The following is a 26,104-nucleotide window of genomic DNA, read 5'->3' as shown; positions in this document are numbered from 1 at the left end:
GCATTTAGAAAAGCAGTTCAGTTACTGAATGACGATCTCCAACAGCTGAAACAGGTTATCAAACTACTTCTTTGTACTGCGATCGAGACAAATTTATAGTGTAATATTACGGATTGCCTGTCTATATAACTGACTATCTCAGGTCTTACATTCAAAATGCAACGGTCATTCAGTGAGCAATACAGAGATGCATATTGGGATCATTGTGGGGAACAGGAAAGAGAATCAAGGGATGAGCGAACAGACTGAGTGGAAGACGTAGTCATCACTTAAATTAAAATGGAGTGGAAGTGGGAAGTACACGTAACCCAGTGAATAGACGATAGACGAAGGAAATTCGTTGATGGTTTCCAGAGATCAGAAAAGACGGGGAGATCGATCGAAAGAAAGGCGGGCAGATGAAATTAGAAAACAACCACAGGTACCAACCATGGACACATGCAACTGAATACTGCAATGCATGGATACGTTTAGAGCAGGCCCTCATACAGCAGAGGATGCCCCATGGCCTAACCTTGATTGTGGAAGTTTTTAAACGTTCCTTGTAAATCTACATGGTGGAGTTCGTGCAGCGCTAGATTAAGGGAAAAAAAAGAGGAAGGTCAAATATCTGGTATGTCATGAACATGTGAGATCTGGTTCCCTACATATCAGAAAAAACTTAGAGATGTAGCGACACGATACGTTTTTCCATATAGCTTTTTTCATGTAGTTGACAAAGGCAGGAAGACGCACAGTACATTTGTGTTTTGCTGAAATTGGTAGATGCAAGTCAAACTTCTTCATTGGTGGGATTACAGACGACTATTTCGCCACAGCTGCCATAGATAAATTCATGTATTTTTGTCTATAAATGAAACCAGTTCGTCATATGAGCCCGTGATCGTTGTCACTACTTCATGCAAGTTGTCGTTTTGACCGCTTTTCTACCTTTTAATTTTTAGATTGTACAGCTTAACGCGTTTCGTCTTAAGCCATCATCAGAATCACACAAAAAGAACGTAGATACACTATGTCTGGTCAGATTCCAGTGTACAACTCTATTAAACCCATGTGTGCTTCAGTTTTTTTTTTTTTTTTTTTTTTTTTTTTTTTTTTTGCTGTGCCTTCTGACGTTAAAGAAAGCACACTAAAATACAATGAATGCTGTAGGAATCGCAGATTCTTATTGTATACTTCTGTTTGAAAAGTAGTTCTCCATCTGCTTGAAGCCAATGGCTTACGAAATTTCAATTTGTTACGATTTTTGAACAATTCTCAGAGTCACAAAACTTAAACAAATATTGTTGCTATGTTGTCTTAGTAAAACTGAAAATATTTTCGGCTTGTTTTAGATAAAAATTCTGTATCAAAAAATCTATTTCATTACACAAGAAATTTAACAAAATTCAAATAATCTTTTAAATAGCTTCCAAGGCACTTCCTTATGTGCTCCACTGTTCCAGCAACAAACACAAAATAAATTGGTTTAAAACACGAAATAAATAGCTGGGACTTGTATATCAACCGGCAGTCAACGAAGCGTTAATGCCATCTGATACTTGCAGATATCACTGTACTCACAACCAACACTAGCGCTTAGATATTTTTTAACTGCCAGTCAGACAGAAAACCAAATCTGGGCTGCGACGTCTTCGTAAAATCTGAAAATAAAAATAAAAGGCCACTATCATTTCGTAACCTTCTCTGGTTTTTCTATATCCATATTTTCCTTTAATTAAAAAGGAGAAAAGAACGAGTTCCTCGTGCAGGTCCTAGGGATGTCGACCGGCCAGCGTGTCACCCTTTGCCTTGCGGCATCGTGCGAAGGCGGTATGAAGGGGCATGTGGTCAGCACGCCGCTCTCCCGGCCGTTTTGCAGACTTTCCTGGCAGTAGAATTACTACTACTCGGACAAGTAGCTCCTCAGTTGTCATTAGGAGGCTGAGTCAGCCCGTACCAGTCACCCAGGAAAAACGCTTGGCAGTACCGGAAATCGACCCCGGGTCCTCTGCAGGTCAGCTAACTTCACTGAGCACTCAGCTACGGCGAAGGACAATTAAAAAGACACGCACAACGCAAAAAAAAAACAGCAAACATGCCAAGAACAAGAAAAATAACGCGTGGTGTTTACAGCGATCATACATCGGGTGGATGTGTTCAGCCGGTTTGCCTTTCCAGACCTCTGGTAACAAGGGAAATTCCCCATCGAACACCCTTCAGATTTAATGGTAAGAGGGTCCAATGGACAGCCCGTCAAAAACTGAACACAGATCAAGCATTAAGACAGGAAGAAGATGTAGTGAACTGTGAAAAAAAAAGGCGAAACCGTAACAGTGAACGATCCAAGAAGAACAAATGCAATATAGAAGAACTTGGAGGGAAAATGGCGTCGTGGTTAAGTAGTTACGGTGTTCGACTACCAAGCGGGCGAGCCGTCTTCCAACTTCCCTCATGCCAATATATTTTCCGCTGTTCGCTTTATTCAAATTTGTGTCTATGTCGTAGTGTAACGTCCGCTTGCAATAGCGTGGGGTAAGGTAGGGATATATAATGACAGTTGATTCTGCACAACTACTCTATTAGCAGCCGAAAGGAAGTGGATTTCCAATGGGAACCACAAACGTTTGATAACAAGGCAACAAGTGATCCGAATCCTCCACTGGAAAACACGTCTGGTGTCACACACGGCATTAGTGACAGTTTGTGTGTCATGTGATAGGAATCTCTTATCGACTGGTAACTGAGTGAGATATGCCTCCTTGCCTGATACTGGTGTTCGTATGAATGTGAATGTGATAACTCCCAAGGAAATGATGAAAACATAATAGTTTGCCACATAAACTGCAACAAATGAACGCAATTGCTTCGCAATCACACAGTTTCTCTGCGCACTGTCAAAACAGATGTTAACGTTTTTGAAGTTGCATTTCGTTTTGGAAGTCTTGACTTGAATGCGTTTGTCGTAACATAGCCCACACCCGTTTGTTGTTTTCATTTCTGTGAGCCGTCTATGTTGCATCTCTTCTGCGATTACTATTCATCACATGACTCGTATTCTATAACCAGTGTATAGCGTGACAGCTACCAATACTAAGAAGGAGAACAAACTTTTCAATGACCGTGAAAGGTCTCTGCATAAGCTTCTTCATGATTTTGGCATAACTCACAGCTTCATTTGTTTGCCTCTGGCACTTCAGTTGTTGGCGCAAATGGTCTGTTACCCTAGATTTAAAGAAGAAAAGGGAAAAGACTGAGCAGCTGACTGTGTTTGTGGTGGCCACAGTATATTATCCATATTTCGTTTTAACATTTCATTAGGTTATTGGTACCTGTCGGAGCCCCAAGCGCATGTTTGATACATTTAAGTTCCATATTTCGATGTACAGGGTGATTCAAAAAGAATACCACAACTTTAAAAATGTGTATTTAATGAAAGAAACATAATATAACCTTCTGTTATACATCATTACAAAGAGTATTTAAAAAGGTTTTTTTCACTCAAAAACAAGTTCAGAGATGTTCAATATGGCCCCCTCCAGACACACGAGCAATATCAACCCGATACTCCAACTCGTTCCACACTCTCTGTAGCATATCAGGCGTAGCAGTTTGGATAGCTGCTGTTATTTCTCGTTTCAAATCATCAATGGTGCTGGGAGAGGTGGCCGAAACACCATATCCTTAACATACCCCCATAAGAAAAAATCGCAGGGGGTAAGATCAGGGCTTCTTGGAGGCCAGTGATGAAGTGCTCTGTCACGGGCTGCCTGGCGGCCGATCCATCGCCTCGGGTAGTTGACGTTCAGGTAGTTACGGACAGATAAGTGCCAATGTGGTGGCACTCCATCCTGCTGAAATTGTGGAATTTGCAGCTCTCTGCTAGCTCTGCGAGTCGATTTTCCTGGGCTGCGAACCAATGGTTGCTGGATGCGTGCTACATTTTCATCACTCGTTCTCGGCCGTCCAGAACTTTTCCCTTTGCACAAACACCCATTCTCTGTAAACTGTTTATACCAACGTTTAATACACCACCTATCAGGAGGTTTAACACCATACTTCGTTCGAAATGCACGCTGAACAACTGTCGTCGATTTACTTCTGCCGTACTCAATGACACAAAAAGCTTTCTGTTGAGCGGTCGCCATCTTAGCATCAACTGACGCTGACGCCAAGTCAACAGCGCCTCAAGCGAACAAATGTACAACTAAATGAAACTTTATAGTTCCCTTAATTCGCCGACAGATAGTGCTTAGCTCTGCCTTTTGTCGTTGCAGAGTTTTAAATTCCTAAAGTTGTGGTATTCTTTTTGAATCACCCTGTATATATTCTTTCCTCTTCTTGTCCGATCAGTTGAGTGTATGAATGAGAGTGTGCAGGGATTTCAGTGTGTAGATTCGTGAGAGTGTAGTAGTCTGCCACTGTGTCAGAACAGCCAACTGTAGGAAACACGTAGCAAGTAGCAAAGAGGTTTCTGTTTGCCTTGGACGAACCTTTCGTATAGGTTGGCACCACGATAGTGGTTCCTCTGGCCACTTCCATAGGTACGGGGAGCGGTTTTGGTTGGAGAGCGAATGCTGGCGGAGTGTTCCGTGGTACGCGAGACGGGTGAGACCTACTGGCGTTAAGTGTGTCTTTTCGATGAGAAGTTATTGTTGCGTTTTATGTAAGTTTTCAAAGCTAGTAAATGATTCCTTTCATCGTGCATAGTTTATTATCGTGTGTGACAAATTTTACTTGCTAATTCGCGAGTGTTAAATGCGTTAAAATCCAGGGACGGTGTAGGCTATTGATCAGTTGAACTAATAATCAAACACGTGGAACCGTGTTGAGTTTATTGTGATTCAGTTCATTTTGTTTAGTATCCCTTCCGCGAGAGCGTGTATATTGCGTATGATTTCCCCTCATTTTATGACTGAATTTTGTGCAATTCGTCTCACTTGACAACTTTCTTTGTGCACACTTTTGTTTGTGAGGACCACGTGGTCGTGATCTTATGAGAAAGTTTAAGGTGCCAACGCCATAGTGATCTTCCTCTGTAGAATATCTGAATTAATTATGATTCTTAATTATGCTTCATTTTTATAGCAATTCACTTCGAACAGAAATTTTATTCATTTATCCCGCATCAAGGGAACAGCTCCTCTTGCTACCCACGTGTGCTGTAGTGAAGGTTTTTAGTTCTTTTCCATCATGTTAGTCTCTCAAGTGCGTGTGAAGTGTTTGTGATTAAACCATCCTTGTTTGTGATTAAACCATCCTTGATCATTCCTCTTCCACAGATCATAGACATTGCAGGGGACTCCGAAGTAAAGTTCTAGGGTTAATATACGGCGTAATAGGTTGCAGGAAACAGCAACCATCATATTACTCACTATACACGTTCATGTGTGTAATTTAGCGATCTAATAGTAAAGATACGTTACAACCGGACGGACCGAGCGAGGTGGCGCAGTGGTTAGCACACTGGACTCGCATTCGGGAGGACGACGGTTCAATCCCCCGTCGAGCCATCCTGATTCAAGTTTTCCGTGATTTCCCTAAATGGCTCCAAGCAAATGCCGGGATGGTTCCTTTGAAAGGGCACGGCCGACTTCCTTCCCCTTCCTTCCCTTATCCGATGAGACCGATGAGCTCGCTGTCTGGTCTCCTCCCCCAAAACAACCCAACCAACAACCGGACGGACTGTTCGTGATGTTGTGAAAAAAATAAAAATTAAATAGCTCGCTAGGGAGTGTAATACTATGATCACTTGAAACTTCCTGGCAGATTAAAACTGTGTGCAGGACCGAGACTCGAACTCGGGACCTTTGCCATTTTTTAAAAAAAAAAAAATCTCATTTTGTTCCTTTTCGTTCGTTGCATCTGCTCGGGGCGAACGTCGCAAGATACCCGTTTCAGTTCGTCGTTGATCCATTACCTCAATTTTTTTGTTACAGAGGGCAACTAACCCTCTGACCGAACACGCTGTATTACCGTGCCAACGACCATCTGAGCCCCCCAAGCACTACTCGCACCCGTCCTCACAGCTTTACTTCTGCCAGTACCTCGTCTCCTACCTTCCAAGTTTTAATCTACCAGGAAGTTTCATATCAGCGCACACTCCGCTGCAGAGCGAAAATCTCATTCTGGACTATGATCACTTGCCCACGACGCTATTGCTGTTTCAGGTTACCTTTTATGGCAGTTCTTGTTTTTGGACCGTTCACTGTTTCTATTTTGCTTTTTTTCGCAGTTCAGTGCACCTTCTTCACGCTTGATCTGTGTTCAATTTTTGACGGACCGTCTGCTGGACCAGACCATCTTACCACTCCATCTGGGGGGGGGGGGGGGGGGTGCGATGGGGAGTGTTTCCTTTGTAAGAAACGAGATGTATACATTAAGCAGTTTATTCTCCCACCTGCAGCACAGGAAATGAGTCTTTTCAGCTCTTTGTTGTCCATAAGTACTGAAAGGAAACAATGAGTGCCAAGGTACAAGATAATAATTTGTCTTACAGACGTCTCGCGGAATTAATTTCCCGAAAACAGCGTTGTGCCTCCTGTTACAACGATATTATCAGGCGTGAAATAATGGAGCATCGGTTTGCCGCCAGAATCGTGGTTCGGCACAGCCGCACGAGGCCGTGGAAGAACTGCTACCAGGCGCTTCATTACGATGCTTAATGGCGTTCCGGCTCCCACAGTGGGAAAGGAAAAAACCTGTTGCCTAACCGCTTCGTGCTACCTGCTTCTAGACTCATCGGGTAATTAAATGTGCATCACGCGTAACTGACGAACGGGAACTTATCTTCTTAGTAAGAAGAAATGCTGTCACGACATACAGCGCACATCCTTCACTGAGTGTATCGCATTTGTTCTGCGTCCTATTTAAGATAATGTCGACATTCTATTACAGATATGAAAAGCAACGGGGTTTTCCTGTGTGGTATGACATCTGCTATTTCACAGGCCTCTGGACATAACCAATACCTCCAGTCACCATGAACGAAGTTTACATTTGGAGACATTATTATACAGTACAACATAACATGGCATAATTACACATAAACACAAGAATTATGTGAACAGTTTAGTATGATTATTTTGTTAAATGTTAACCACTTATAGCTGAAATTTTGTCTGTATCTTTGTATTGTATTGTATTGTGTGGAACTGGGGACCTAGAAACGACGGATTGGCTTCGTCCCCGCCGTAGCCCTCAGTGGTTCACAACTGCACAACAGCCTACAGCAGTCCACTCACCCCACCGCCGCCCCACACCGAGCCCAGGGTTATTTGTGCGGTTCGACCCCCACCCCGGGAACGTCTCACACCAGACGAATGTAGCCCCAATGTTTGCGTGCTACAGTAATTATGGTGTACGCGTACGTGGAGAAAGAATTTGCGCAGCAATCGCCGACATAGTGTAACTGAGGCGGAGTAAGGGGAAGCAGCCCGCATTCGCCGAGGCAGATGGAAAACCGCCTTAAAAACCACGGCTAACCGCGCGGGCTCTGTATCTTTAATGGGTTACTACGAAATTTTATAGGTGTCTCTATACGGTTGACGGATGTGAAAATTACCGAACTATCAGTTTAATAAGTCACAGCTGCAAAATACTAACGCGAATTCTTTACAGACGAATGGAAAAACTGATAGAAGCCGACCTCGGGGAAGATCTGTTTGGATTCCGTAGAAATGTTGGAACACGTGAGGCAATACTGACCCTACGACTTATCTTAGAAGAAAGATTAAGGAAAGGCAAACCTACGTTTCTAGCATTTGTAGACTTACAGAAAGGTTTTGACAATGTTGATTAGAATACTCTCTTTCAAATTCTGAAGTTGGCAGGGGTAAAATACAGGGAGCGAAAGGCTATTTACAATTTGTACAGAAAGCAGATGGCAGTTATAAGAGTCGAGGGGTATGAAAGGGAAGCAGTGGTTGGGAAGGAAGTGAGACAGGGTTGTAGCCTATCCCCGATGTTATTCAATCTGTATATTCAGCAAGCAATAAAGGAAACAAAAGAAAAGTTCGGAGTAGGTATTAAAATCCATGGAGAAGAAATAAAAACTTTGAGGTTCGCAGATGACATTGTAATTCTATCAGAGACAGCAAAGGACTTGGAAGAGCAGTTGAATGGAATGGACAGTGTCTTGAAAGGAGGGTATAAGATGAACATCAACAAAAGCAAAACGAGGACAATGGAATGTAGTCGCATTAAGTCGGGTGATGCTGAGGGAATTAGATTAGGAAATGACACACTTAAAGTAGTAAAGGAGTTTTGCTATTTGGGGAGCCAAATAACTGATGATGGTCGAAGTAGAGAGGATATAAAATGTAGACTGGCAATGGCAAGGAAAGCGTTTCTGAAGAAGAGAAATTTGTTAACATCGAGTATAGATTTAAATGTCAGGAAGTCGTTTCTGAAAGTATTTGTATGGAGTGTAGCCATGTATGGAAGTGAAACGTGGACAATAAATAGCTTAGACAAGAAGAGAATAGAAGCTTTCGAAATGTGGTGCTACAGAAGAATGTTGAAGATTAGATGGGTTTATCACATAACTAATGAGGAGGTATTGAATAGAATTGGGGAGAAGAGGAGCTTGTGGCACAACTTGACTAGAAGAAGGGATCGGTTGGTAGGACATGTTCTGGACATCGGGGGATCACCAATTTAGTATTGGAGGGCAGCGTGGAGGGTAAAAATCGTAGAAGGAGACCAAGAGCTGAATACACTAAGCAGATTCAGAAGGATGTAGGTTGCTGTAGGTACTGGGAGATGAAGATGCTTGCACAGGATAAGGTAGCATGGAGAGCTGCATCAAACCAGTCTCAGGACTGAAGACCACAACAACAACAACAACTATACGGTTATCTCGTTTGTCGGTGACAAGAGTTTTATACTGAGAGTTCGTTTCTGGACGACACAGCTTCGTATTGTAATGTAGTGGTCTTTGGCTGTCTTCGAGGGCACCTGAAGGAAATGTGGTTGAGATACTCGTTAATTCAAACGGCGTTACACAGGTTTATGTTGGCGCCATTCCATCCTTCATCTCTACTGTCATGGTACTAAACGTACCGGCCGTACAGACCTGTTGCAACTAACATTCTCAATTTTTCATTTTTATTTTCCAACGTCAGATAATTACTACCTTGGTACAAGTCCATTTAAACATCTTCTTCTTCTGTTTCTTATTTCCCACGTCTCTTGCGGTCTTGTTCCATCATTCTGAATGTATCTGAGTCATTTCAGAGTGAAGTCCCGTCGTTTTCAGGTCTTTCGTCCAGGTCCTAATCCGTGTAACCGTTGGGCGTCCTGGGGCTCTTTACCGTTTTCTTATGTCACGCACTTGTCTTATTATATGTTTAGGTTTACGGCGCATGACATGCTCATACTAGCGTAGACGATTCTCTTGAAGCTTTTCGATGTACATAAAGTACACAGTTCTCTTGAGGCCACTTATTATAACGCTCCATGAATTAAAATTTGGTTCGCATAATAAGAAGGACTTCTCGTAATGTTAGGGAATAATATGCTAAAGTATCCAAGAACTTTGTGTAAATGTTTGTAGCCGGGATAAGTTTTTGGGTTAAGTAGTAATCTTTCGATTGGGTTGCTGTTGTCGTCCATCTTTCCCTATCTTGCCCTATGGAACTGCTATAGCCAGCACCCTCCTCAAGTAGTTTACACATATTCTACTCTTTGGCTACACCATCGAGCATCTAGGAAACAATTCCTGAATGTCATATTACTGTTTCTACTAGTCTGTCCCTCTTTCCGGTAATGATCTGCCTTGTTTTTCCCTGACTTATTATTTTTAATACTCCCTTATCCCGCAGTTTACTCGTATTTGTCCATTCTCCGATATCACCACATTTCAAATTCTTTCAGTCTGATGAAATCTTTTCGGATTATCAGCCGAGTCGTGGCGTCGTCTTATCAAGACGTTTCGACGAGTTTCCTACTCATTATCTTCAGGTCGGACAGGGTAACGTTCATACCTGGAAACTGAAAGGTCGCAGTACCGAATTCTTGCCTGACCAGAGACTATTTCAGTCTGCCTTTAATCTAGCCATCATCTCTCATGATACGAAGATTCTCCAGAAACGCCATGTATTTCGCATTCCATATGGATTGTTGCTTCCCTTTCCCCAATAGGATTACTGGGATAGGTTAGAGATCCATAAATCACGGAAGTGGCATTGTTACTGAAAGAAATGCACCACGCCATTGAGTTAACGTACGAGGAATATTTATTTTTCAACCTCTGATCGGCTGCAAAGCTAAAATCACAGCGAAAATTCGACGAAGCTTTGCACAGATGTGTGGCACCGTGTCTGTAGTATGCCCGTCGATGGTGTCACATCGCTTTTTTCAGCTCAGCGTGCACAGTGAGCATGTGTTGACTTTTAGAGCAATAGTGTCTCTCATCAATTGTGAAGTGTCTCCTCAGCGTTCGCGCCTGATTTCATGCAGCCCACATGACGTAACTGTCATGTGTGCTCTGCTTAATGGCAACACTCGGCCATACACTGCAGGGGCAACGACAGTGCTGGGGCAGCGTTTTCGATACGAAGTGTTTGCTCTCCCACCATAGAGCCCAGGCTTGGCTCCCTCTGATGTTCATCTCTGCTCACATGAACCGCTGGTTGTGACAGCATTTTGACACAGAAAACTATCTGCAGATCACTTTAGGGAACTGGCGGAAGGCACAAGCAGCTGCCTTCTATGACGAGGGTACTGGAAAGTTTGCAGCACACTACGCAGGTGTCTAAGCTGGAGAGGTGGCTGTGTAGAGAACAGCAGGAAGGTGTAGTTAAATGTTGTAAATAAAATGTTTCTTTTTTACATTTTCGCTGTGGTGTCGATTTCGCGACCGATACAAGGTTGAAAAAAAAAAAAAGCTCTCATAGTTATTTTCAGTTTGTTTGAAGGTGAGTAAGAAACTCGTCGAAACTTTGCGACAACACTACTCCACGACTTCGATTATAAACCAATAAGATTGCGTCAATGAAATGCGTCATATGCTTTCAGCTTCTTCTTCGCTGCATTTTCGGTGGTGCACGTTTGATTACCACACAGTGCTGTGCTCCAGGTGTACAGTTACAGGAACGTCTTATTTTCGTCACAATGTAAACCGAGTACCCTGAAGTCACGGAAGGGTTGTCCCAGTTGAAGATATGCCGTGTAGGACGGCCGAAGGTTGTGGTTAGATATTGCGTATGGAGCGATATGATACGACAACTGAATAGCCTGTTACAGTTAGGTGGGAAGTGAACATGGCAGCACGTCGCCAATTAAACGCTGGATGATGTAAGATGCATTGGCCATTACGTAGGACAGATTACACAAGAATGCGCTTTTCCGAGGTCAGCAGTATCTACGCTGGATCTTAAATGTCACCAACGCAATGTTTACACAAGCGTAAACCGCCATATAGAACGACTTCAAGTGTCTGGCGAACGAACATCACGACAGCCCTCGAGAGACATACCGGGTGACCGCTGGTCTTCTGTGAATCAAATAGCCACCGGAACCTGTTTCTGCAAGGAATGTGGGGAGCCCAACGTACCACAAAGGTTCCAACGGTCGAGGAGCGATTCGTGTCATAGGGCTTCCCCACAAGTTTTTGCCACTCAGTGTATAATACAACTAGAGCTCTTTCTCTACCATTCCACAATGGGTGACCATGACGTCTTAATTATCGCCGATGAAAATCAACCTGCTGTAGCGAAGTGTTTGTGTGGTGTGGGGTTTGTGCTGGTGTTGTGCAGGCGTAGGCGTATTTTATAAAAGTATTTATTAACAGCATAAGTATTTTCACACAAAAATTAAGATTCTTCCCAAAACAAATGCTTATGTAGAAATGAAGGTGGCCATTAAAGAATGGAGCATTCATGATGCCCCTTTATGGTTGTAAGCTTGATTATCCTAAGGGTCGTATAAAGAATTTCTTCAGTGTACAGCGTACAGTTTTTGTTGGCAGCTATCTGAATTGGTCAGTGTGACGATTGCCACTGAAAACAGAGAAAACCGAGTTTCGTGCTGTTATCAAACATTTTCATTTGAAAGGTTGGACTGCCTCACAAATAAAAAAAAATGGATGAAGTTCATGTGGACTCTGGCCATCACTGAAAACCATTTAGTTTTGCATCAATGAATTTAAACGTGGTCGGATAAACAGCGAATTGGGAACGTGCTCCGGCAGTCCATTTGAGATTATCACAAAGGAAACCTATGACAAAACTCATGATATGTTAGGCATTTCAACTGAGCAAGTGCATAATATCCTGCACAGAGAAGTGGCTTCAAAGAAGGTGTGTGCCGCGACTGCGCACAGTTGACCAGAAACGCATCCGCCACAACATTACTTTAAGTATAATCACACGTACATCTAAATCGCCTGATCCTTGTATTTGGGAAAAGTTAGGGTGCGCTAGATAATAATCGCAGTACTCGTAGAAGAATCTGAGACCTGAAGATCTAGACGCGCAGCGTCCAATACAGGATGTAACCTGCGTCGGTTAATAATAATATGTGCGAGTTAAGAGCTTTCCATATGACGTTCGCGACAGTAGAACAGATATCCAGAGGAAATATTTCCGAGGATATCACCAGTAGTCGAGCGCAGTACAGAAGCGCAGAGTCCCACGGAGCGAAGCGATGCCATCTAGTGCGCGACTGATTTTTGCTTCTTGCACTGTAGCTACTATTATGAAATCACCGGTTTTCGAGCACTGAGGCCTCCACTTCTCTTGAGATTCCAGTTTCTTCACTGACGGATGACTTCTCACTTGTTTGACCACAGTGGAAGCGTCTGCCACACCTAATCACTAGGTCAGATGATGGGAGCCCGCGTGGGATTGGCCGAGCGGTCTTAGGCGCTGCAGTCATGGACTGTGCGGCTGGTCCCGGCGGAGGTTCGAGTCCTCCCTCGGGCATGGGTGTGTGTGTTTGTCCTTAGGATAATTTAGGTTAAGTAGTGTGTAAGCTTAAGGACTGATGACCTTAGCAGTTAAGTCCCATAAGATTTCACACACATTTGAACATTTTTTTCAGATGATGGGGACGTTGTTGTCTGATTCTACCACCAACTCAGCATCGATTGTTGACGAATTGTTCCCCTTAAAATGTAGAGAACGAATTACCATAAGGCGACTCACTTTATGGTATTTTGTTTCGGCTGCTCTAGCAGTGAGATGCAGTACTGTGGCGCGGTGATTTCATGGTGTACCAGCACTGCAGACATGTACCAGCAAACAAACAAAAAATTAATCACGTAATTTTATTTGCTTTTGTAGGTGATAATCCAAGCTTTATGAATATTTGTTGTGCTTGCCTTGGTTGTTGTTGTTGTTGTGGTCTTCAGTCCTGAGACTGGTTTGATGCAGCTCTCCATGCTACTCTATCCTGTGCAAGCTTCTTCATCTCCCAGTACCTATTGCAACCTACAGCCTTCTGAATCTGCTTAGTGTATTGATCTCTTGGTCTCCCTCTACGATTTTTACCCTCCACGCTGCCCTCCAACGCTAAATTTGTGATCCCTTGATGCCTCAAAACATGTCCTACCAACCGATCCCTTCTTCTAGTCAAGTTGTGCCAAGTTCTCCCCAATCTTATTCAATACCTCCTCATTAGTTACGTGATCTACCCACCTTATCTTCAGCATTCTTCTGTAGCACCACATTTCGAAAGCTTCTATTCTCTTCTTGTCCAAACTGGTGATCGTCCATGTTTCACTTCCATACATGGCTACACTCCATACAAATACTTTCAGAAACGACTTCCTGACACTTAAATCTATACTCGATGCTAACAAATTTATTTTCTTCAGAAACGATTTCCTTGCCATTGCCAATCTACATTTTATATCCTCTCTACTTCGACCATCATCAGTTATTTTACTCCCTAAATAGGAAAACTCCTTTACTACTTTAAGTGTCTCATTTCCTAATCTAATCGCCTCAGCATCACCCGATTTAATTTGACTACATTCCATTATCCTTGTTTTGCTTTTGTTGATGTTCATCTTATATCCTCCTTTCAAGACACTGTCCATTCCGTTCAACTGCTCTTCCAAGTCCTTTGCTGTCTGACAGAATTACAATGTCATCGGCGAACCTCAAAGTTTTTACTTCTTCTCCATGAATTTTAATACCTACTCCGAATTTTTCTTTTGTTTCCTTTACTGCTTGCTCAATATACAGATTGAATATACAGATTGCCTTGGTTATATTGTGCAAATCTAACTTGCTGGGTAGGGTAATTATTGCAATACTTCCATTATTTTTCCCCAGTATATTCAGTCGCAACATGCACCGCATTTCGTATAACAGTATCTTATACGGACATTCTGGAGGGCGACTTCGAAAGCTATTCGTCATTCTCTGAGTAACAAATAAGTGTTAGTACGAAAAAGAATCGGTTACCGAACAGTCGATCATGACTTGGCAAATGAAAGGCCAGGTTTTTTATGTAGCTTCATTTTTTTTCTAAAGAAAGTCTAAATGTTGTTAAATAATTACGAAGGGCGTTTGTTTTCTCTTTCAATTTCGATTGAAAAATGGGACATTAGTTGTGGGACATCGTAGAATATTCCCTCTTCAGCCCCTATAGTTTCATAAATTTCTGATAGATGTCGGTGCTATACGTAGACTTCAAAATGGCGTCTGTAACGGAGATCCGTTCCAAACAAAGAAGTGTCGTTGAGTTTATATTTGTGGGAAACGAGGGCATCGTATTTATTCATAGATGTTTGAAGATTGCCTACGTAGACCTAGCAGTGAACAAAAGCACGGTGAGTCGTTGGGCGAGGCATCTTTCATCATTGCAACAAGGTCGTGCAAATCTGTCTGGTCTCCGCACACAGCTGTGGCTCCTGCAGTGTTGGAAGATGCGGAAACTGTCATTCGAGGTGCTCGACGGATGACAAAACACCTCGTTGCACAACTCGATGCCTCTGTTGGTAGTGCTGACACACATGCACAAGATATTCATGAAATTGAATAAACGAGTTCAGCGCGTTTCTTGCCACAAAAATGCAAACGAAAGTCTCTTACTCCATGACAACGCGAGGCCTCACACAAATCTGCACACCCGAGAGGTGTTCAGAAAACTTTATTGGACTGTTCTTCATCATTTCCTCATTCATCGAATACATCGAGTCTTTACGTTTCAGTGAATTAATTTCTTGTGTTTAGACATTACGACAGAAAAAGTGCTGTACATTTGCACGGCAGGCGTCTTTCTGAACCGAGCGAGGTGGTGCAGTGGTTAGACACTGGACTCGCATTCGGGAGGACGACGTTTCAATCCCGCGCCCGGCCATCCTGATTTAGGTTTTCCGTGATTTCCCTAAATCGCTCCAGGCAAATACCGGAATGGTTCCTTTCAAAGGGCACGGCCGACTTCCTTCCCCGTCCTTCCCTAATCCGATGTGACCGATGACCTCACTGTCTGGTCTCCTTCCCCAAACAACCCGTCTTTCTGATAAGGAGAGGCGCATTTACACTGATAGGTAGCGTTAGGACAGTTGAAGATCTTAGTTGCAGCTTATCTTGCTTCAATTTATGTTAAAAGATCCCCGTGACGCTGTGAAGTCTGCTTACTCAATAACTGTAGTCAGATCGCGTTGGCCGGCCGGAGTAGCCGATCGGTTCTAGGCGCTACGGCCTGGAGCCGAGCGACCGCTACGGTCGCAGGTTCGAATCCTGCCTCGGGCATGGATGTGTGTGTCCTTAGGTTAGTTAGGTTTAAGTAGTTCCAAGTTCTAGGCGACTGATCACCTCAGAAGTTAAGTCGCATAGTGCTCAGAGCCATTTGAACCAGATCGCGTTGTTGTTCATTCATGGGGCGAATTTATACTACGGGGAATATTTTCAGGACATTAATGCCGGAGTCATAACTTGCACTCAGTTTAAATTATAACAGGTAGTAGCTGCTTTCAACCATAACGCCGACTGGCCACAGTGCAGACATGCACATTGCAGGTGCAAGAAATGTCTACTGAAGAGAGACCACATCAAGCTGTAGAGGCCTGGATGTTCAACACTGACAAATGTGAGGTTTTGTAAATGTAATGTGTTCTTTTGCCTTACCTACGAAGTAAATTGTTTCAAGAAGTAAAATATGTTGACAACAGGTCCAAATGCAAGTAGGGTACCCTAGTAATGCAGAGACAAGGAGGCTTTGTGAGACCACGATCGAGCTTCACACATAACCGTGTAATGCTATTAAGACCTGAAAGCGGTGACTTTTGCAGTGAACAGACAGCCCCCCGTAAGAAAATATGAATATTTTAAAAAAATTGCACAACCGATAATTATGTGAGACATCTGAATTTAAACAGGGATGGCCCAATCAACATTAAGTATGGGCACCATACCTCACAAAGATAACGTGAGTACGGTTTCATCTAGCTAAGGACTGAAACGCAAAGTCACAATAAAGCCCTGTTTATTGCTGAAACGAATGGACTTGAATCCCAACAGTGAACAGATAATATAAGTAATTATTAAGTGCACAGTCGTCCACTTGGATTGTTAGACATACACCATAATATCTTGGCACAGGTGGGTGGAAGTGGAAAGGAAACGATAATAGTGAAGTACAGTTAACTGTGTCCACGTAAACCGCCAATGATTGCTGAATTAGTCAACAGATAAAAGGAAAGACCCAGAAAAGTACATATGAGTACCAGTTCCCTTGCCTAAGTGCATTTTGAGTTCAACTAGCTTAGTTTGTTAATTGATTCAGAAAGGCAAAACTCTAACTCGATACAAATAACTTCATGTGTACCTTGTCACATCCTCAAGCGCTGCACATGCATACCATCGTTCTGTACCTCAAATGCAGAGAGTGACTGCAGTGGAGGCTGAAAGTTTCAATTTCAGCCCCAGCATCTGTGACTGGCTCTGAGGCAGACTCTCAAAACTACAATTAGCTAAGGTGTTGTCAGTTGGAAGTGCAGATGAAGGTGATGTGTTTCCTCTTTGGACTTGCATATGCTCGCCTTCTTTAGAAATCTTGCTGGTTCTGCCAGCACCGCATTCTTGTTAACTATTCACTGTAGACCTTCTGAGTTCTGCTGTGATTAACTAGTAATACGGAAATTCTCTTCCATTATGAGGTTGGTGTCACGTTTCACCCTGTGACAGCAGCTGCACATGAACACACATGAGTTCTCAACCGCAACACCGAAACAGTTTTGGTGAGCCAATCCTGGGCTCCCTTACAAAACTTAACATTAATTTATGCTAACCTCTTTTGAGTCCAGCAGATTCCTCTCTCTCTGATTGTCTTATGTTTCCCATTCCCTTGCAGATCCCTATCATTTTAGATAGTGTTCTTTTCACTGGATCTCACGAGTTTACAACCTGCTGAGTTCGGTCTGCTGCCCATTGATGTGGCCATCACTAGGACGCCGAGCACCATCCTGAACATGGCCCATCATCCAGTGCATACACTATGTAATGAAAAGTATCCGGACACCTGGCTGAAAATGACTTACAAGTTCGTGGTGCCCTCCCTCAGCAATGCTGGAATTCAATATCGTGTTGGCCCACCCTGAACCTTGATGAGCTTCCACTCTCGCAGGTATACGTTCAATCAGGTAATGGAAGGTTTCTTGGGGAATGGCAGCCCATTCTTCACGGAGTGCAGCGCTGAGGAGAGGTATCGATGTCGGTCGGTAAGGCCTGGCACGAAGTCGGCGTTCCAAAACATCCCAAAGGTGTTCTGTAGGATTCAGGTCAGGACTCTGTGCAGGCCAGTCCATTACACGGATGCCACAGGCCGTGCATTATGAGCAGGTGCTCGATCGTGTTGAAAGATGCATCGCCATCCCCGAATTGCTCTTCAACAGTGGGAAGCAAGAGGGTGCTTAAAACATCGATGTAGACCTGTGCTGTGATAGTGCTACGCAAAACAACAAGGGGTGCAAGCCCCCTCCATGAAAAACACGACGACACCATAACATCACCGCCTCCGAATTTTACTGCTGACACTATACACGCCGGCAGACGACGCTCACGGGACGTTCGCCATACCCACACCCTGTCATCGGATCGCCGCATTGTGTATCATGATTCGTCACTCCACACAACGTTTTTCCACTGTTCAATCGTCCAGTCTTTACGCTCCTTACGCCAAGCGAGGCGTCGTTTGGCATTTACTGGCATGATGTGTGGCTTATGAGCAGCTGCTCGACCATGAAATCCAATTTTTCTCACCTCCTGCCTAACTGTCACAATACTTGCAGTAGATCCTGATTCAGTTTGGAATTCATGTGTGATGGTCTGGAGAGATGTCTGCCTATTACACATTACGACCCTCTTCAACTGTCGGCGGTCTGTGTCAGTCAACAGATAAGGTCGGCCTTTACGCTTTTGTGCTGTATGTGTCCCTTCACGTCTCCACTTCACTGTCACATCGCAAACAGTGGAACTAGGGATGTTTAGGAGTGTGGAAATCTAGCGTACAGACATATGACACAAGTGACACCCAATCACCTGACCACATTCGAAGTCAGTGAATTCCGCTGAGCGCACCATTCTGCTCTCTCACGATGTCTAATGACTACTGAGATCGCTGATGTGGAGTACCTGGCAGTAGGTGGCAGCACAATGAACCTAATATGAAAAACGTATGTTATGGGGGTGTCCGGATACTTTTGATCACATAGTGTACCTGCCAGGACTCTTGACTTTTAGCAAAAAACGGTTTTACAATCCGCCCATGTGGCCCTTGCGTTCTTGAACCGCCCATTCACAGGCCGACGAGCCCGGCAAACACCTGCCAAGCGAGTCTGCGCCGATACGCTTGCCTTTGCGTGGGCCATTTTGTAGCAGTCAGATCCATGGCTGGGGTGCATCGGTTCCAGCGGCATACCTGCCAAGCCCCGAACAGCACCTGCCACCCCACGCTCCGTCCTTTACAAGTTTGGGACGGTGAAAGCTACCTCGTGACTGTGTGAAGGTAGGGTTGTCCACACAGTCGCAGTGTGCCCACACACAGACAGACAGGTCGACGACCTGCTCACTTAGGCGGGTAGGCTGACAGGTAGGCCTTTGAATGGGCAGCTTTACAGTCAGCCAGCAAACTCAGCCCACAGAAGAATTTCACAAAGCGTTCATCACTGTACGGAAGTGTAATGAAGAAGTGCTTATTAATTTCAGCCATTTGTGATTGTCACACTAACATGCACACCTTCACGGGTCACTTGCAATTTGACTTGATTTGCTAGTCTAATATAAACAGTGAGTTATTAATTTAGCTATGAAGCACTTTTCAGAAAATCTTTCTAGTAACAGCTTGTACAGAGTATTACAATGTGGAGAGGTACATCAACCAAGTCTTCAAGCTGAAGACTATAATAATAAATTCTGGGTGGTTATAAATAAAGTGCAGCTATTCACAAATATTCAGTGTGGGCTGTGATTATCGTATGACAGCGAAACTTGGTAGGTATGCTAATGCATTAATGCAGAACTGATTTATGGTGGAAAAAAATTAGTTCCAACTTTTGCCACCAGGTGCAAACCTAGCGCTGTGAGTGCAAAAAAGACTTATATAAATCTTTTCGTATGTAATGGCTTAGGAAAAGGACATGGGAGTAAAAGGTCAAACAATTGAGAAAGGCATAATGTTGATTTTATTATTAACCACCGCTTACATAATTTGTTCAATATCAGAATCGGAGACGTCGACGAGATGTTGCACAGAGCCATATTTGCACCTGGTAGTCAAAATTGGAACTAATTATTTCCCATTGTAAATAAGTTCTGCATTGACGCATTGGTGTATGCAGCAAGTTTCACTGCTGTACGATAATTACAGAGTCCACTGGACCTCCGTAAGTAGCTGCACTTTAATTACACTGAAGCGCCAAAGGAACAGGTACAGGCATGCTGATTCAAATACAGAGTTACGTAAACAGGCAGAATGCGGCGCTGCGGTTGGCAATGCCTATATAAGACAACAAGTGTCTGGCGCCGTTATTAGGTTACTTACTGCTGCTACAATGGCAGGTTATCAAGATTTAAGTGAGCTTGAATGTGGTGTTATAGCTGGTGTACGAGCGATTGGACCCAGCATCTCCGAGGTAGCAACGAAGTGGGGATTTCACGTGTGTACCGTGAATATCAGGAATCCGGTAAAACATCAAATCTCCGACATCGCTGCGGCCTGAAAAAGATGTAAGAACAGGATCAAGGATGACTAAGGAGTATCGTTCAATGTGACAGAAGTGCAACCGTTGCGCAAACCACTACATATTTCAGTGCTGGGCCATTCACAAGTGTCAGTGTGCAAACCATTCAGCGAAACATCATCGATGTCAGCTTTCGGAGCCGAGGTGCACTCGTGTACCCTTGATGTCTGCACGACATAAAACTCTACACCCCGCATGGGCCCGTCAACACCGACGTTGGACTGTTGACGACTGGGAACATGTCGCCTGGTCGAACGTGTCTCGTTTCAAATTGTATCGAGCGGATGGACGTGCACTGGTGTGGACACAATCTCATGAATCCATAAATCCTGCATGCCAGCAGGGGACTATTCAAGCTGGCTGATTCTATGTAATGACGTGGGGCGTGTACAGCTGGAGTGATAAAGCATCATGTCTGGTCACCTGCGACCATTCATGTCAATCGTGCGTTCCGACGGACTAGAGCAATTCCAGCAGAACAATGCGACACCACACACGTCTAGAAATGCTACAGAATTACTTCAGGAACACTCTTCTGAGTTTAAACACTCCCGCTGACCACCAGACTCCCCCAGGCATGAACATTATTGAGCATATCTGGAATGCTTTGCAATGTGCTGTTCAGAAGAGATCTCCACCTCCTTTTACTCTTATGGATTTATGGACAGCCCAGCAGGATTCGTGGCGTCTGTTACCTCCTGCAGCACTTCAGACATTAGTCGAGCCTATACCACGTCGTGATGCGGCAATTCTGCGTATTCTTGGGAGGGACCTACTCGATGTAAGCAGGTGTACCGGTTTCTTTGGTCCTTCAGTGTATAACCATCCGGTACTTTCATCAGCGGATGTAATCGACACATCGGAAACGAAATGCTTCATTTTATCTAGTGGTAAAGCAAATGATTGGTAACAAATATGACTCCGTGTGTCGGCAGACGTAAGCAACGGCACGCTGGTGGTGGTGCTGTCCGGGGAGTCCGCCGAGCTGCCGCTGGGGGTGGTGGGGGCGGTGCCCTCGCGGCTGCCACTGCTGGTGGTGGGCGGCGCCGCCGGCGTGCTGCCGGCCACGGCCGAGGAGGCTGCGGACGCCGGGGGTCTGCGCGGGGGCGGCGCCGCCCCGCTGCTCGTGCTGCACGACGTCGCCGAGCCTGGCGTGCTCAAGGAGGACACGTGGGCGGCGCGCCTCAGGGAGCTGCCGCTCTGGCACGACTACCTGCGACAGATGGGCGCCGACGGCGAGCAGGCGGCCGCCGGGGACCGCGTCGTGCAGGTGGGCGCCCGCCGGCATGGCACTGTCTCAGCTACCCACACTCATGCTCATAAATTAAGGATAATGCTGATACGTGGTGAAACAACGCTCTGGTGGGCGGTTTGCGGGTTTGAATCACCTCGGGGTATGACCATGCGGTGCATTTGACCTGCGGTCGTCGCACGGTGGCGCTGGCAGCAGTCCACATACGCAGAGGTGTGTTGGTGCATGTCAGAGTACGGGGCAGCGAGTAAGTGTGCAGACGTTTTCAGACGTGCTGGGGGTGACTGTGGGTTGAAAATGGCTCAAAGAACACATATTGAATACGTGATGAGGGGTAGAATACTAGGGCGACTGGAGGCTGGTTAAACACAACGGATCGTAGCACGGGCCCTCCATGTGCCACAAAGTGTGATCTCAAGATTATGGCAACGATTCCAGCAGACAGGAAACCTGTCCATCCACTACAGTACGGGACGTCCACAGTGTACAACACCACAAGAAGACCGATATCTCACCGCAGACGGCCACGGAGAACTGCAGGTAGCCATGCTCGGGACCTTACCGCAGCCACTGCAACAGCTGTCTCCAGACACACAGTCTACAGACGACTGAACAGACATGGTTTATTCGCCCGGAGACCTGCAAGGTGCATTCTACTGACCCCTGGTCACAGGAGAACCTGTAAAGCCTGGTGTCAAGAACACAGTACGTCGTCATTGGAACAGTGATCTCAGGTTATGTACACAGACGACTCCAGGTATAGTCTGAACATTGATTCCCGCCGGATTTTCATATGATGTGAACCAGGAACCAGATACCAACCCCTTAATGTCCTTCAAAGGGACCTGTATGGAGGTCGTGGTTTGATGGTGTGGGGTGGGATTATAATTGGTGCTTGTACACCCCTGCATGTCTTTGAAAGTGGAACTGTAACAGGTCAGGTGTATCGGGAAGTCATTTTGCACCAGTATGTTCGCCTTTTCAGGGGTGCAGTGGATCCCACCTTCCTCCTGATGGATGATAACGCACGGCCCCACTGAGCTGTCATCGTGGAGGAGTACCTTGAAACAGAAGATATCAGGCAAATGCAGTGGCCTGCCTCTTCTCCAGTCCTAAACCCCATCGAGCACGTCTGGGATGCTCTCGGTCGACGCATCGCTGCACGTTTTCGAACCCCTACGACACTTTAGGAGCTCCAACATGCACTGGTGCAAGAATGGGAGGCTATACCCCAGCAGCTGCTCGACCACCTGATCCAGAGTATGCCAACCCGTTGTGCGGTCTGTGTGCGTGTGTATGGTGATGATATCCCATATTGATGTCGGAGTACATGCGCAGGAAACAGTGGCGTTTTGTAGCACATGTGTTTCGGGACGGTTTTCTCAACTTGTCACCAATTGTGGACTTACAGATCTATTTCGTGTTTGTTCCCTATGTGCCTATGCTATTAGTGCCAGTTTCATGTAGTGCCACGTTGTGTGGCACCACATTCCGGAATTTTCACAACGCAGCTACTCTTGCCGAGAGACAATGCTCTCATGACCATATTGTCAACACGCAGCTCAACAGTCTTTCGGCAAAAAACCACCAAAAGAAGTTCGCATCATTTCCGCTTCAGTGCTAGCAGCACAGAGAACACTCGTCTTCTGGTTTGCATGCGATCTGCTGTGGTTACTGACCTGAGTTACCTGAGTGATTCGTTGTAAGAGATTGTAATGTTGGTGATAGAAGAATATAGATATCGTACATAGTTATGGGAGACAAGAGATCAACAGCATCCATGTCGAAGAAAAATAAATCTTGTGATAAAATATTCTGCAGCGTTCTGCCGCGACACATTCTTCTTATTCAAACTTCTTCACTGCTCGATGTTTCCATCCCTCTGGTGGGATCTTCTTCAGCATTCCACTGGTGTCTTTGGATGGCTGAACACCGTCAAAACAGTGTCTCCCTTTAACCTATAAAACGCTATTTTCCTGCACTTTTCTGAAGAGGCGGAGTTATTAGGTAAAATTCTTCCGGCCACTATCGGTGGACTGTCGTCATTGGGAAAGTATTGAAATCAGATATCGACAAACAAGGGGAAACCAAAATAATATTCCTTTTATGCTGCTTTGGTTGTTTCCCGATAGCTGTGTATATCCGTCGCTCGCCATGGATGAATGTTTATTTCCTTCGTGTCAGGTAGTCACTAAGGTGAAAACCTGAGTCGCTATATACAGGTTGGTTCTAATTGAACTGAGGGCCTACCGAGTGCTGGAGTGTGGACTATATACATGGCAGGACGCCGAAGCATCGTAAGTACGTTCATTAATCGGTGCACTTGTGGAGTATGCTGGAAATTAATAGTTTCACTTTCTGCCACCAGGTCAAACTATGGCTCTGCAAGCAGTCACAAAGTGCTTTGAGTGCAGGAATAGGGGAGGAACAATCAAACACATGATAATGGTGGTTCTGGGACATTTATTAGAATATGGTCACGAGTTGCAACATATGCTCAATATGGACTCCAGATTCAGCAACATGCTCCGTCTGTAACACGGCATGCCCGTCAGCTTGCCTCGTGATGACTGGGTGTTGTGTGCTGTCCTTAGGTTCGTTAGGTTTAAGTAGTTCTAAGTTCTAGGGGACTGATGACCATAGATGTTAAGTCCCATAGTGCTCAGAGCCATTTGAACCATTTTGAACCCGACAGCTGTCCCGGTGTAATGAGAGCTGTATGTCGTCGCATGATATCCCTCGTGTTAGGAAGAGTCCGGATACATTCATGATAGACGCGATCTTTCAGGTACCCCCACAACCGAAAGCCACGTGGATTTAGGATTGGGGGGATCTGGAAGGCCACACATCTTGAATTTGCTTGGAGATTATGCGGTCGTTAGCGAATGTTTCTCGAAGCAAACCTTTCACCAGACAAGCGACATGTGCTGCCTCCCCATCTTGCTAGAAAATAGTGGTGTGAACACAGATGCGTTCTTGCAAACATAGAGCCTCGTTTTGCACAAGGTCCTTACAATGTGCAGATGTCATTACACCTAAAAGTCACCTGCTCGAAGAAAAACGGACCGAGAAAGAAGGAGATTGTGGAACCACATCACACTGTCACGTAAGCTGAGTGTAGTGGATGTTCCTGCACAACATGTGATGGAGTGGGTCTCCACAGTTCTGTGCATCCAGGGTACCGTGCAGAGTAAAACGTGCCTCTTCCGTCCAAATAATATTCCTCGGCCACATGTCATCCATTTCCATGCATGCCAAAAAACGAAGGGCAAAGTCACGCGCCGCTGTGGCCGAGCGGTTCTAGGCGCTTCAGTGCGGAACCGCGCTGCTGCTACGGTCGCAGGTTCGAATCCTGCCTCGGGCATGGATGTGTGTGGTGTCCTTAGGTTAGTTAGGTTTAAGTAGTTCTAAGTCTAGGGGACTGATGATCGCAGATGTTGTCCCATAGTGCTCAGAGCCATTTGAACCATTTTTGCAAAGCCACGCCGTTGTAGCCTATCTTGAGTCTTCATTTGGTGCATATTCGGAATCTTGTGTGGACACAAGTGTAAAACGGGCCGCAAAATCTTTTGAACTGTTGACCAGTGGAGAGGTAATTCCTGCTACGACTCAGCTCGAGCACTGGCTACAGAATTTAGGCATGTGCTGCACGGCAGGCTGTAGCTACAGCGACTTCATAAACAACCCCCTCTTCTTGCCGCAACACCTATTTCATCAGTTTCTTCAGATTTCTTGATCATATTCTTCAGGTCATTTATTGATAAGGGACACCTTCGCAGTTATTTCTGTCGCCGATGTTCCCGCAATGCAGCACTGCTATTGCTGCTGTTCTTATAAAACAACTTTCCCAACAGCGCACAGTCTTTCTTCTCAATACCTATTGTGTTTCTTACGGCAGACTTCATACTTCTTAACCCTTTACACCGAAACTCACTTCAGAAAGGAAATGAATACGCAGCGCCAAGCGACAAACAGCATACTGACGAGAAGACAGGAAACATTCCACATTCAGACTAGTTATAGCGCTACATTTTCACCTAATGGTAGAAAGTGGAACTATTATACCTTCAGCATACTCCACGACCGCATCGATTAAGGAACGTACCTATGATGTTTCAGCATCCTGCGATGTATACAACCCGCACTGCGGCACTCGCAGCGCCGTCAGTTAGGTTATAACCACCTGATATATTGTTACTGTACTCATGATCCTATATTTAGACTAGTACGTGGGCTTATCTTCTATAAATATTTCTTTCTCTGGCTAGCATTCATATGTTCTCAGAACCCATAACCTGGTGACTTTGCCGCTCCACTACCGCTGATTTTACTTTTTGTCTTAAACGTGTGTGGCGTTCGTACTCTTCAGCACATTCTCCTACTGTCCTTCTAGTTCAGCCGACATGTACTTTACCACAGCCACACGTCACTTCATATACTCCCGCAGCGTGGTGGCGGTTAGACACAGGTGGAAGAAGTCTTTTTATCTTGTGTTGACCGAATAACATACTCCTTAAAGTATTCTTCTGATGGATTCCGCCTATGTGGTCGGTTACTATAGATATAAAGGGTAATGAGTTGGAGGTACTTCGTTTTTGTTTGCATTACTCTTATTACCACTTCGTTTGCAGGCCCTATTTATGGAAAAGTCAACATAGCCACTAACCATCAATGTTTCC

At 44.8% G+C, this 26,104-nt stretch overlaps 1 protein-coding gene across 1 annotated transcript in view; it reads left to right on the top strand.

Moving 5' to 3' along the window:
• The window catches only part of LOC124606903, a 388,350-nt gene that overhangs the window by 333,863 nt on the left and 28,383 nt on the right, over positions 1-26,104 (top strand). Inside the window, exon 6 of the mRNA XM_047139004.1 lies at positions 21,109-21,443. Within this exon, the coding sequence (XP_046994960.1) occupies positions 21,109-21,443 (335 nt within the window). The remainder of the gene's footprint in view (positions 1-21,108; positions 21,444-26,104) is intronic.

Source organism: Schistocerca americana, chromosome 3 (assembly GCF_021461395.2).
Source record: "Schistocerca americana isolate TAMUIC-IGC-003095 chromosome 3, iqSchAmer2.1, whole genome shotgun sequence".
NCBI lineage: Eukaryota > Metazoa > Arthropoda > Insecta > Orthoptera > Acrididae > Schistocerca > Schistocerca americana.
This window is presented reverse-complemented; position numbering and strand designations above follow the sequence as displayed.